The sequence below is a fragment of the Sander vitreus genome, chromosome 14 (assembly GCF_031162955.1).
Source record: "Sander vitreus isolate 19-12246 chromosome 14, sanVit1, whole genome shotgun sequence".
Classification (NCBI taxonomy): domain Eukaryota; kingdom Metazoa; phylum Chordata; class Actinopteri; order Perciformes; family Percidae; genus Sander; species Sander vitreus.
This window is the reverse complement of record NC_135868.1, coordinates 18,772,957-18,785,123: the sequence shown is the minus strand read 5'-3', so window position 1 is coordinate 18,785,123 and position 12,167 is coordinate 18,772,957. Positions and strand designations below refer to the sequence as shown.

Below are 12,167 nucleotides of genomic sequence, written 5' to 3'. Positions count from 1 at the left end.
ACAGACTGAATGCCAAGCGCACGCTATAATAGCAGAAGAAAACGAATCCTACATGGCCACGCCAAGCCCCGCCCTACGAAGCAGCTCGATTGGTTGGGGTTAGGCATTTGACCTCGAGTGGTTAAGGTTAGGATAGCCAATTGGTCAAGGGATAGGACCGGGTTACGTTACATTGCGTAAGCATGGACGCCTGGCCAATAAATGCTATGGAAGGGCTGGTCTTGGCGTAGCCAGAGCCATAGAGATCACTCTGGGCGTGGCCATAGTAGGATTCGTAACATGCAACCCGATTTGTTCAGGACCTATCCCCTGTAACCAATAAGCTATCCAGACCTTAACTACACGAGGTAAATGCCTCACTTTAACCAATCAGGCTTCTACGCAGGGCGGGGTTTGCCTTTGCCAACTGGTTTTCATAATACCGCAGTAGCGTCATGTAATCATAACATGACCAAGGTTACTCCGAAGATACAGGAGAAAAATATGAACATCTTTTGACATCATCTTATCTCGGTAAGAAAAGGAGCTCAGCAGCTCGTTGTTTGCGATGGTATTAGCCAACTATGTGCCTGTGTCAAATAACAAACCGGCCCCGGCATTTACTTGCTAACAGCTTTAGCTAGCTAGCTAACATCAGCATGACGAAGGAGGTCACGCCAAACTCTATTTAAAATAATGACAGAAATACTTAGCCGCTTTTTGATTAGTATGTAACATTTTAGGATCAGTTTGCCATATATTCCTGTCATCCTCGTCCGTTAAAAGACACCACGGTCGGAGGCAGCGAGCATTATCAATTATACAGAGGTCTTGAGGCACGTTTTGTTAAGTGGCATTTACAGTCTATGGTTAAGGCATACTAGATTATTCCGTGAGTTTGGTGTGGGGTGCCCTCCCACCCAGAGGGGGTGACTGACGTTTCAGCTAAACCGCATTGTTGAGGGGCTTAGCTCAGCTGAATTCGAATTGACAGCTTCTGTACAGAGGATTTATCTGTCATAAAGAAACCTGAAAGAAACTTGTGTATGAACTGTCAATGAATGATCACATATGTAAGCGTACGTGACAGTTGTCGGCTTTGACAGCTAACGCCAGATGTTCTCTGCTATTTTTCTGTTATCATCCCAGGTCGCGATGAGCACCCCGTGTTTCTTGTCCTCCGCTGCCCGAGTTTTCAGCCTATCGTGTCCCGCCGCCGGTCTGCTCCGCTGCCGGCTGCTGGGCCCCTGCTCAGTTACAAGGTGAGTTTTATCTGGAAGGTACCGGCGGATATAATCAACGTTATTGTGGTCGCAGGCCTGTCTGATCACTCCTGATGACAGTGTGGGGCTACACAACAAGGGAACTCTAATTTGACATTATCCTGGGAAATATTTGTTAGTTTACTGTCCAGGTGTGAAAGTGTAAAGGGTTACTTTCCATTAGCACTACAGATTTTTTTTTTTTACATTTTGTTTGTTTTAAGCCCTTTTACGTTTGTTGCAAATAGTGGTGCAGTTAAGCCTAACAATTGTACAATTTGCGATAAACGCAACAAGCAATTTGACACAGTTGTAGGTTTAAATAGTACTTCACAGAGGCCTTGTTGACATGGACTATGGCACCAAATGAGATACCTCAAAATGTTTGATTGTGATTTTGCTCTATAACAGAACTAGTACAACTAGTGCCTGTCTGGAACAACATATAAGAAGGGCAACTTACCAGGCAGGTCATGTGTGGGGACAGGCACTATACTGCCATCACCTGCACCTGCTTAGTCCCTCATTTGTTCACTGGCAAATTTCGTGGCCCTTATTAGCCCTTAGGGGGCCAGATTTGCAGCTCCGCAATATGAATGTCTTTTCATATCATATAGACCTACATCTGAGCCAAATGTGTTGCTTTTATCCCAAAATGTTGTTATTAATATATTTCAACCTAGCTGCTCCACTAAAAAGTCCACTTGCAGTTTTTAATATTCTTGTCTTATGGTTCCTGTGTAGCTCTTCCCTTATTAAATAAGATTATGTTTGACATACAAGGCAAGTGACAAAAACTACCTCCTTTTTTATTTACTTTTTAGAAGAAATATGTTCTCCAAAAGCCAAATGGACCATCTAGAGAGAACAGCGAGCAACTACAGACAAAATGTAAGTTGATATTTTTTGTTAATAAATCTCGACTGTATCCATTCATCCAGCCCATCCTAAGATTATTAACCCGATCCTAAACTGTGTGTGTGTGTGTGTGTGTGTGTGTGTGTGTGTGTGTGTGTGTGTGTGTGTGAGAGACAGGCTCTGTATCCAGCTCAAGTATGTGGCATCATAAACGAGTCAGAGACGGTAAAACGTTTGAGATTAGCTGTCCATCCTGACTTCAGCTTCAAAGCAGGACAGTGGTGAGTAGATGTTCATGTTAACTTTTCACCCACTCATTAAACATGTTTTAATCAGGTTAACGTGCACTGTTGCATTGTGTTGTAACACCAGGGGGGTGACGTTTTAGCTAAACCGCATTGTTGATTGGCTCAGCTGTTGAATCGACAGCTGCATAAATGACAATTGGGTTTTGACAGCTAACGCCAGATGGTCTCTGCTCTTTTCTGATATGAGCCCAGGTGGCTATGACTAATGAGACTAAGAGAAATAAGAAAGTGTGTATAATAATGTACTAAGAGAAATAAGAAAGTGTGTGTATAATAATTTCTGACCTCTCCTGTTGGAACAAATAAAGTCAGCTTCTTCCTATTCTGCCAACATTAGTCTCCTTAATCTTGTTTATGATCAGTCAGGCTCAATGCAGAAGTTACCATAGTAATAATGAGAACCTGCCAAAATATGTCTAGGTCACTGCCTTAGCGTGCTTTGTGAAACATCCCTCTGGAGTGGTTTCATAGTGCCTGTAGTGCACATAGTAACCAGAAGGTGGTGGCATTGTGCTGGATTTGTCCAACCATTAGCCTGGTGGTTTTCTATAGGTTAGCCTATCATAAGTGGGGATTTATATTTTCTAATAATATGTTGGATTCATTTTAGGATAACAATAATAATTTGAAGGCCCCCCTGCATTGACTCTGAGGACCCCCTAGGGGTCCCGGACCCCCTGTTGAAGATCCCTGAGCTAAAGGAAGGATTACAAAGCTTACGAATTAGCCTATTTTTTAGAGATTTTTCTCAAATGAGAATATATAGTTAGGGACTTACAGTAAAAAGCTTGTTTGCTTATAGATTTTGTGTAGGTAATTGCTGTATGCACTGGGTTGCATCTACACTTGCAGCTTTGACTTGAAAGGTGCTTGAGACACAGTGGATTGTTTTCGCTGGTGCATAACACTGGACAGTGTTTTAGCTTGCAAGCTAACTTCCAGTAGCTCTCTTCAAATTTTAATAGCAAGTTAAGTTCTTCTTGGATGAAGGCCGAACTTTTTTTTTTCTGTGTCTGTCAGTCAGTGTTGCCAATGTTAATTAGTACCCCGCACATGCAGTATATGTACACGAGCCCATACTGTAGGTGGGCGGTGGTGAGATATTAAACCGGCAGCCAGTTGCCCTGCAGCGACTGATAATGAATGTAAATAGATGGAAATCCTTGAATTTCAGTGTTTCTGAGAAAAAGGACTGTTTAGTTGTTTGTCTCCAGGTGGGAGAGAAGGAGGAGGAGGTGGGTGGAACATATGTGTCCGGCTTCACAGCAGATCCATATTTATGATGCCTCTGAGGGTTGGGGAGACAGTGTAACAGTGGGTCATTGTGTTGTTAGAACATTAGCCCAACTTTTAAGCATTGCGGTTTACCTCTGGGGGTACTCTGCTCTGCTTGTTGACCGACCAATGCGACCACGTTGGGCCAGTGATACTGGGACGCTGCACTTCGTATAAACTAACCAGCAAGCAACTTTCCATCTGGTTTGGTGTTGTTCTACTTGATTTCTGGAACCGGCTGTCCCCTTCACTGAGGTCAAAGGGCACCACTCTAACTTCATTCACACTTTGACCCCTCAGTTCAGCGAGTTTTTACTCTTGAATAAACTGTTGTTTAGAAATCTGAAAAGTCAATCAGAATAACTGACTTTTGTGGGAAAACGCAATGAGATCAGAATTATGGTTCAAATGAAAGGATTATAGTTATGTTTATAACAAGGTGTATGTAGTTGTAATACATGTAATGCAATACAAATACTACATATAATACAATACAATGATATTAAAACAACACATTCATGGTCAAACATAGTATAGGGTGAAGAACATGAGCAGATTTTTAACCACTGGGAATACATATTTCTGATAACTCTCACTATCAATGGATAATTAAGTTCAAATATCCACTTATTTATTTTCTTCCCTCTCCACCCCCGCCTACTCGCACATGTCCGAAGAAAACAACAACAGGCACAACGTAGCTTACCAGCTGGTAGCATGCAGCTAAAGACACAGGGTGCCTGCAGCTTGACTTTTCCAGACACCACGGCCAGTGCCGGAGTCGGAGATGACTGAGAAACAACAGAACTGGAAAATCTGCCGGCTTCCCTGAAGTCACGTTGTGGCAACATTTTGCCTTCCCCATAAGTTATGTAAACAAACAACGAAGGTAAAGCATGTGGGCTCCCATGGGACTCCATGGTGCCTTCAGGTACACCTCGTTCAACTAATGGTGCATTCAATTGCACCTCTAAAAAAAAAACCCTGAGAAACTCAATCTGTTGTTGTAGCGTACCCTCCTGCCATCTAGTGGTTCTAATTGTGGCATTGACGTCTCTGTTGAAAAAAAAACCCTGTTTAAACCGAAAATTGAATCAAATGGTGACCTTGTGGTCTTGTGTGCAGGGTGGATTTCTTCATCCCCAATGTGGAGAAGGTGGGAGGTTTCTCCATGTGCTCCAGCCCGGGTTTGCTGCAGAGGGAGGGCGTCGTTGAACTGGCCGTCAAATACGCCAAACACCCCCCAGCACACTGGATCCACACCATGGTGAGTGGAGCAGAGAAGTATTGTATGATATATTATGAAATCCCCCAAATCACTGTCAGTGGTCATTTTCCTGGGGGAAATTATTGAAAGTTACCTGAGTTGGAATATTCTGAAAAAGTAGATTTGATCATCTGTCTACTGATTTGGAAGAATTGCTTGTGGATGCATGAGGGAGATGGTGAAAAATTGAAAGAAAGTGAGGGTGCAAGAAAAGAGATGCAGAAGAAGTGTAGCGATCAGAGTATTGAGAAATGGTTAAGGTGTTATAGAGTGAGAAAATAAAGACTGCCGCCACATAATCAACCCACTGGTTATGAAGCATCAAAAGAAAAATGGCAAGTCAGATGAGATTTTCAGATATCTTTTCAGCCCTGCAGAAGCAGTGGGCATTAACCTGTACTAAAAAGTTGGAATAAAAACGTGTGATACACTCCCAATTGAACATCTATTGCATTAAACCACTTAAATCATAATCTGTCATAATTTTCTTTTAGGTGTTAGCCATATGATCCCCAATGTTTTTCAATCGTTAATTTGCTGTCAGGTGAGTCTGCGTAGCTGAAGTAGAATTGTGGTAGTAAAGCTAAAAACTCAAGAGAAGTTGTTGTTGTTTAGCTGTGTAGAGCAAGCTGACAGGGTAAATAAAGCTTGTGTGACCACATAAAAAAATCCATCCATCCATCTTCGTCCGCTTATCCGGTATCGGGTTGCGGGGGTAGCAGCTCCAGCAGGGGACCCCAAACTTCCCTTTCCGAGCCACATTAACCAGCTCCGACTGGGGGATCCCAAGGCGTTCCCAGGCCAGGTTGGCGATATAATCCCTCCACCTTGTCCTGGGTCTTCCCTGAGGCTTCCTCACAGCTGGACGTGCCTGGAACACCTCCCTAGGGCGGTGCCCAGGGGGTATCCTTACCAGATGCCCGAACCACCTCAACTGGCTCCTTTCGACGCGAAGGAGCAGCGGCTCTACTCCGAGCTCCTCACGGATGACTGAGCTTCTCACCCTATCTCTAAGGGAGACGCCAGCCACCCTCCTGAGGAAACCCATTTTGGCCGCTTGTACCCTGGATCTTGTTCTTTCGGTCATGACCCAGCCTTAATGACCATAGGTGAGGGTAGGAACGAAAACTGACCGGTAGATTGAGAGCTTTGCCTTCTGGCTCAGCTCTCTTTTCGTCACAACGGTGCGATAAATTGAATGTAATACCGCACCCGCTGCGCCGATTCTCCGACAAATCTCCCGCTCCATTGTCCCCTCACTCGCGAACAAGACCCCAAGGTACTTGAACTCCTTCACTTGGGGTAAGGACTCATTCCCTACCTGGAGAAGGCACTCCATCGGTTTCCTGCTGAGAACCATGGCCTCCGATTTAGAGGTGCTGATCCTCATCCCAGCCGCTTCACACTCGGCTGCGAACCGATCCAGTGAGTGCTGAAGGTCACAGGCCGATGATGCCATCAGGACCACATCATCTGCAAAAAGCAGCGATGAGATCCCCAGCCCACCGAACTGCAACCCCTCTCCACCCCGACTACGCCTCGATATCCTGTCCATAAATACTACAAACAGGATTGGTGACAAAGCGCAGCCCTGGCGGAGGCCAACTCTCACCTGAAACGAGTCCGACTTACTGCCGAGAACCCGGACACAGCTCTCGCTTTGGTCGTACAGAGATTGGATGGCCCTGAGAAGGGACCCCCCTCACCCCATACTCCCGCAGCACCTCCCACAGTATCTCCCGGGGGACCCGGTCATACGCCTTCTCCAGATCCACAAAACACATGTAGACCGGTTGGGCATACTCCCAGGCTCCCTCCAGGATCCTTGCGAGAGTAAAGATCTGGTCCGTTGTTCCACGACCAGGACGGAATCCGCATTGTTCCTCTTCAACCTGAGGTTCGACTATCGACCGAACCCTCCTTTCCAGCACCTTGGAGTAGACTTTACCGGGGAGGCTGAGAAGTGTGATACCCCTGTAATTGGCACACACCCTCTGGTCCCCCCTTTTTTGAAAAAGGGGAACCACCACCCCGGTCTGCCACTCCTTAGGCACCGTCCCAGATTTCCACGCAATGTTGAAGAGGCGTGTTAACCAAGACAACCCCTCCACACCCAGAGCTTTAAGCATTTCTGGACGGATCTCATCAATCCCTGGGGCTTTGCCACTGTGGAGTTGTTTAACTACCTCAGCAACTTCCACCAGGGAAATTAACGACAATCCCCCATCATCCTCCAGCTCTGCCTATACCATAGAGGGCGTATTAGTCGGATTTAGGAGTTCCTGAAAGTGCTCCTTCCACCGCCCTATTACCTCCTCAGTTGAGGTCAACAGCGTCCCATCCTTACTGTACACTGCTTGGATGGTTCCTCGCTTTCCCCTCCTGAGGTGGCGAACGGTTTTCCAGAAGCACCTTGGTGCCGACCGAAAGTACTTCTCCATGTCTTCTCCGAACTTCTCCCACACCCGCTGCTTTGTCTCTTTCACGGCAGAGGCTGCAGCCCTTCGGTACCTTGCAACTGCCTCCGGAGTCCTCTGGGATAACATATCCCGGAAAGACTACTTCTTCAGTCGGACGGCTTCCCTGACCACCAGTGTCCACCACGGTGTTCGTGGGTTACCGCCCCTTGAGGCACCTAAGACCACAGCTCCTCGCCGCAGCTTCAGCAATGGAAACTTTGAACATTGTCCACTCGGATTCAATGCCCCCAGCCTCCACAGGGATGCACGAAAAGCTCCGCCGGAGGTGTGAGTTGATAGTCTGTCGGACAGGGGCCTCCTCCAGACGTTCCCAATTTACCCGCACTACCCGTTTGGGCTTACCAGGTCTGTCCAGAGTCTTCCCCCACTCCCTGACCCAACTCACCACCAGATGGTGATCGGTTGACAGCTCCGCCCCTCTCTTCACCCGAGTGTCCAAAACATACGGCCTCAGATCAGATGAAACGATTATAAAATCGATCATTGACCTTTGGCCTAGGGTGCTCTGGTACCAAGTACACTTATGAGCATCCCTATGTTCGAACATGGTGTTCGTTAAAGACATTCCATGACTAGCACAGAAGTCCAACAACAAACAACCACTCTGGTTTAGATCAGGGAGGCCGTTCCTCCCAATCACGCCTCTCCATGTGTCTCCATCATTGCCCACGTGCGCGTTGAAGTCCCCCCAGCAGAACTATGGAGTCCCCCCACTGGAGCCCCATGCAGGACTCCACTCAAGGTCTCCAAGAAGGCCGAATACTCCGAACTCTTGTTTGGTGCATATGCACAAACAACAGTCAGAGTTTTCCCCCCCCACAACCCGCAGGCGTAGGGAGGCGACCCTCTCGTCCACCGGGGTTAAACTCCAACGTAGCGGCGCTCAGCCGGGGGCTTGTGAGTATCCCCACACCCGCCCAGCGCCTCAAACCCTGGGCAACCCCGGAGAAGAAAAGAGTCCAACCCCTATCCAGGAGTATGGTTCCAGAACCGAGACTGTGCGTAGAGGTAAGCCCCACCAGATCTAACCAGTAGCGCTCCATCTCCCGCATAAGTTCCGGCTCCTTCCCCCACAGAGAGGTGACATTCCACGTCCCCAGAGCCAGCGTCTGCTGCCCGGGTCTGGTCCGTCGAGGCCCCTGACCTTCACTGCCACCCGTGTGGCAGCGCACCCGAACCCAGCGGTTCCTCCCACAGGTGGTGGGTCCATGGGATGGAGAGATGGATGCCATGTAGCTTTTTCGGGCTGTGCCCGGCCGGGCTCCGTGGCAAACCCGGCCACCAGACGCTCGCTGACGAGCCCTCCATCTGGGCCTGGCTCCAGACGGGGGCCCCGGGCTTCCTCCGGGCAGGGTCACTCCATCTCTTCCTCGGTCACTCATAGGGTTTTTGAATCATTCTTTGTCTGGCCCCTCACCTGAGACCACTTTGCCTTGGGAGACCCTACCAGGAGCACAAAGCTCCAGACAACACAGCCCTCAGGTTCATAGGGACACACAAACCTCTCCATCACGATAAGGTGATGGTTCACGGAAAGGAACATAAAAAAATGTTATATGAAAATGTTCTTGGTGCATAACATTGTATTTTGTCTACAAGGACAGTAGTAGTAATCCAGTAGTAGTAGTATGTGTGAATATAAGTTTCCTTTCAGATTACCTTCCCCTTCCATTTCTGCATTCTGCAACTGTTTGTTCGCAGCTTCTGTGTTTGATGATGCGCCCTAATAAATAGCTTTGAGCTACTACGCCTTGTGTAAATAAGTATTAGAAAGCGGTGGGATGTGTTTGAGCATTCTTCGACTTACAGCTCTCTGCTCTGGGATCGTTTGATGATCTGTTTGTTTGATATTGTGCTCCGACTCTGTAAGCAGGAATAGTGTAGGGACCACAACAGCAGATTGTGTGTGAGTGTGCGTGTGCGTGTGTGCGTGCAGATAAAGGCGTATTTATTGCTCCTTTTGCCTTCAAAAGACCTTCTCTGCGAAATTTGTGAAATCACTCCCACCCATAGCTTGTGTATGCATGCATGCTGATCTACTGTAACAGTGTCTGTTTCCTGACGCCTGTCTATGGAGTTTATTTCAAAAGGTGTATTTCAGCTGGAGGGCAAAGAGAAATTTCTAAATTACCCAGCTCAACACAGTGTGTTGCTATCTCCTTAACGCTCTCTCTCTTCTTCTCAGTGCACAGTGGGCTCCCAGGTGGCCATGCGCGTCGGTGGGGACTTCTTCTTTAACCCAACGCCCTCCGACCCCACTGTGCATCTGCTGCTGGTGGCCGGCGGCGTAGGGATCAACCCCTTGTACTCTATCCTGTTGCACAGCACAGATCTGCTGCGTCTCAACCATGCCTCTGGTGGGCAGGACTACAACATCTCTGCCCACCTCTGCTACAGTGCCAAGAACACCCAGGAGCTGCTCTTTAAGGTGTGTATTGTGTTTGACTGTTGGAGTATTTGTGAGGAATTTTAAGGAAACTCGCTGATTTTTGAATTGTATATCTCTGCTAGCTGTGCACATAACAGTGTCCATGTGCATGTGTGGAATACATGGGCAGGTGGGTCGCAGTATGTGAGGAGAAACTCCTACCTTAACTAACTACCTTCTGTGTTCCCAGAGCTCCATCATCGAGGCGTGTCGGGAGTTCCCTGACAAGATCTCCTGTGACCTCTACGTCACGCAACAGAGCATAGATGTTGACTCGCACCTCCAGCCATTTATCAACCGTAAGTAATGCCCATACAAGCACGCACCTACACTTTTCTTTGTTTAGCAGGGATGATTTAGTGACTGTCACAGATTCTTCCACAGCCATCTTTGTTGATTTATCTCCGTCGTCATGTAGAACATGTTCTATCAAAGTGCACTGAGCCTTGAATAATTGATTGACTTTCCTTGCGTCTCCCCAGACGGGAGAATTGCAGATGAGGATTTGCGGGCTCATGTGGACCCGCAGAGGACTTTGTGTTTCCTGTGTGGGCCCCCGCCCATGATTGAAGCACTTTCAAAAACCCTCATGGACTTCGGCCTCCCGAAAGACAAAATCCTCTTCGAGAAGTGGTGGTAGAACCTCCTACGATTCCCAGAATCCTACAGGGTTGTCCTCCTGGATTGTGCTCCTTTTTTTGCATTCACCGGGGGGAAGATGTATGGCGATAATGGAATGTACCTGAAATATTCCAGTGATATGGACAATAATCTGAGGACATTCACCCTCGATCACTGCCACTACAACCTGTGCCTGATCTGCGATAGACCGCTGGGACCACCCACTGAGATGAGTTTTATTTCTTAGGACTGAACAGACTGAATCTCAACTTTGCAAGACATTTTTCAGCTCGTTTTGCTGAATATTGCAACAAATCTGCAACTGTGTATGACAGACACAGCTGTTACACATCTTCATATCTCAACTCATTTCCAGCCTACATTTGCCTGATTGAGGTTCTGCTTGAACAAATTAATAGGTGATGTTAAATGTTCACCTGAAAAGGCCAAACTTTACCTATGCAAGTATGTCTTGGAAGCAATAATTGGACATTTTCTGAAATACATTCTCGCCAAGAGTTAGATAAGTAGATCAATACCTGTTCGCTAAATATGAAGCTACAGTCAGCAGCTGGTTAGCTTAGCATCAAGACTGGAAAAGGCAAAAGAGCTAGCCTGGCTTTTTCCCAAGACAACAAAAGCCACCTCTTAAGCTCAGGGTCTCATCTCTTTTATCTGTACAAAAACTGAAAGTGTCACGTTGTGGTTTTATGGAAACGTCCAACAGAGCCAGCTGGCTGTTTTCTTTCCATGCCTTATGCTAAGCTAAGCTAACCAGCTGTTGTCTTAGCTTCATATTTAGCAGACAGACGTGAGAATGGCATTGATCTTCTCATCTGACTCTCAAGAAAGTGACCAAGCACAATTCCCCAAATTTCAAAACTATTGCGTTGAAGTCCGTAGGATATAAAGGATCAGTGCTTACAATAGCAATCTGTACTGTTTTTTACACTGTACATAAGTGTTAAATGAGTGACTGACTAATTTATTTCTATCAAAATACCTCTGCTAATTCCATCATATGTTCTTAGAAGTGTTATACTATATGTGTGTGTGTGTGTATGTGTATATATATATATATATATATATATATATATATATATATATATATATATATATATATATATATATATATAACTCAGAGTTAGAGCTGGGCGATATGGAGAAAATCAAACATCACAATATTTTTGTCCAAATACATCGGTCAAGTTTGCAGCGATATTGTAGGTGTGACTTTTGGTGATTTTGATAAATAATCATCAGTAATGTGGATATAATGACAAAGTGGCGAAAGGCAAATAAAAGAACAGCTAGAACAGCCTAGTAAGTTCAGAAAATCACATCACTTTACTGTAATGTAGCCTCTAAAACCGGGAAAAGACAACCGTTGTCATTTTACGATATCCAAAATTTAAAACAATATCTAGTCTTTTATATCGATAGATGTATTGCCCAGCCCTAACTCAGAGCCGTTTATTTGCAGAACTGAACATTTTCAATAAAATTTTATTCATAGTGTCAAATCATAACAGGAGTTATCTCAGGACACTTTACAGATAGAGTAGGTCTAGACCACACTCTACATTTTAGATTTGTTTGGCTAATGAGTTTCACTGAGTTACACTGAAGTCATGTTTTTTATTTATTTTTTATATTTTACTCATGCAAACTTCACACCGAGTGTATTTT

At 46.0% G+C, this 12,167-nt stretch overlaps 1 protein-coding gene across 1 annotated transcript; it reads left to right on the top strand.

The window, feature by feature from the left end:
- Nucleotides 1–377: 377 nt before the first annotated feature.
- Nucleotides 378–11,562, top strand: oxnad1 (oxidoreductase NAD-binding domain containing 1). The gene is made up of 8 exons (XM_078267931.1): nucleotides 378–513; nucleotides 1,129–1,241; nucleotides 2,066–2,132; nucleotides 2,277–2,380; nucleotides 4,808–4,949; nucleotides 9,615–9,857; nucleotides 10,048–10,156; nucleotides 10,340–11,562. The coding sequence occupies exons 2-8, from the start codon at nucleotides 1,135–1,137 to the stop codon at nucleotides 10,495–10,497; spliced, it is 930 nt and encodes a 309-aa protein (XP_078124057.1). The 5' UTR covers nucleotides 378–513; nucleotides 1,129–1,134; the 3' UTR covers nucleotides 10,498–11,562.
- Nucleotides 11,563–12,167: the final 605 nt, after the last annotated feature.

What these genes read in the sequence shown, in the direction of transcription:
- oxnad1 (XM_078267931.1), top strand. Translation starts at nt 1,135, where the DNA reads ATGAGCACCCCGTGTTTCTTGTCCTCCGCTGCCCGAGTTTTCAGCCTA. An exon ending in AGCTTCAAAGCAGGACAGTG is followed by an intron (nt 2,381 to 4,807) that starts GTGAGTAGATGT and finishes TCTTGTGTGCAG; the next exon opens with GGTGGATTTCTTCATCCCCA. An exon ending in CCCAGGAGCTGCTCTTTAAG is followed by an intron (nt 9,858 to 10,047) that starts GTGTGTATTGTG and finishes CTGTGTTCCCAG; the next exon opens with AGCTCCATCATCGAGGCGTG.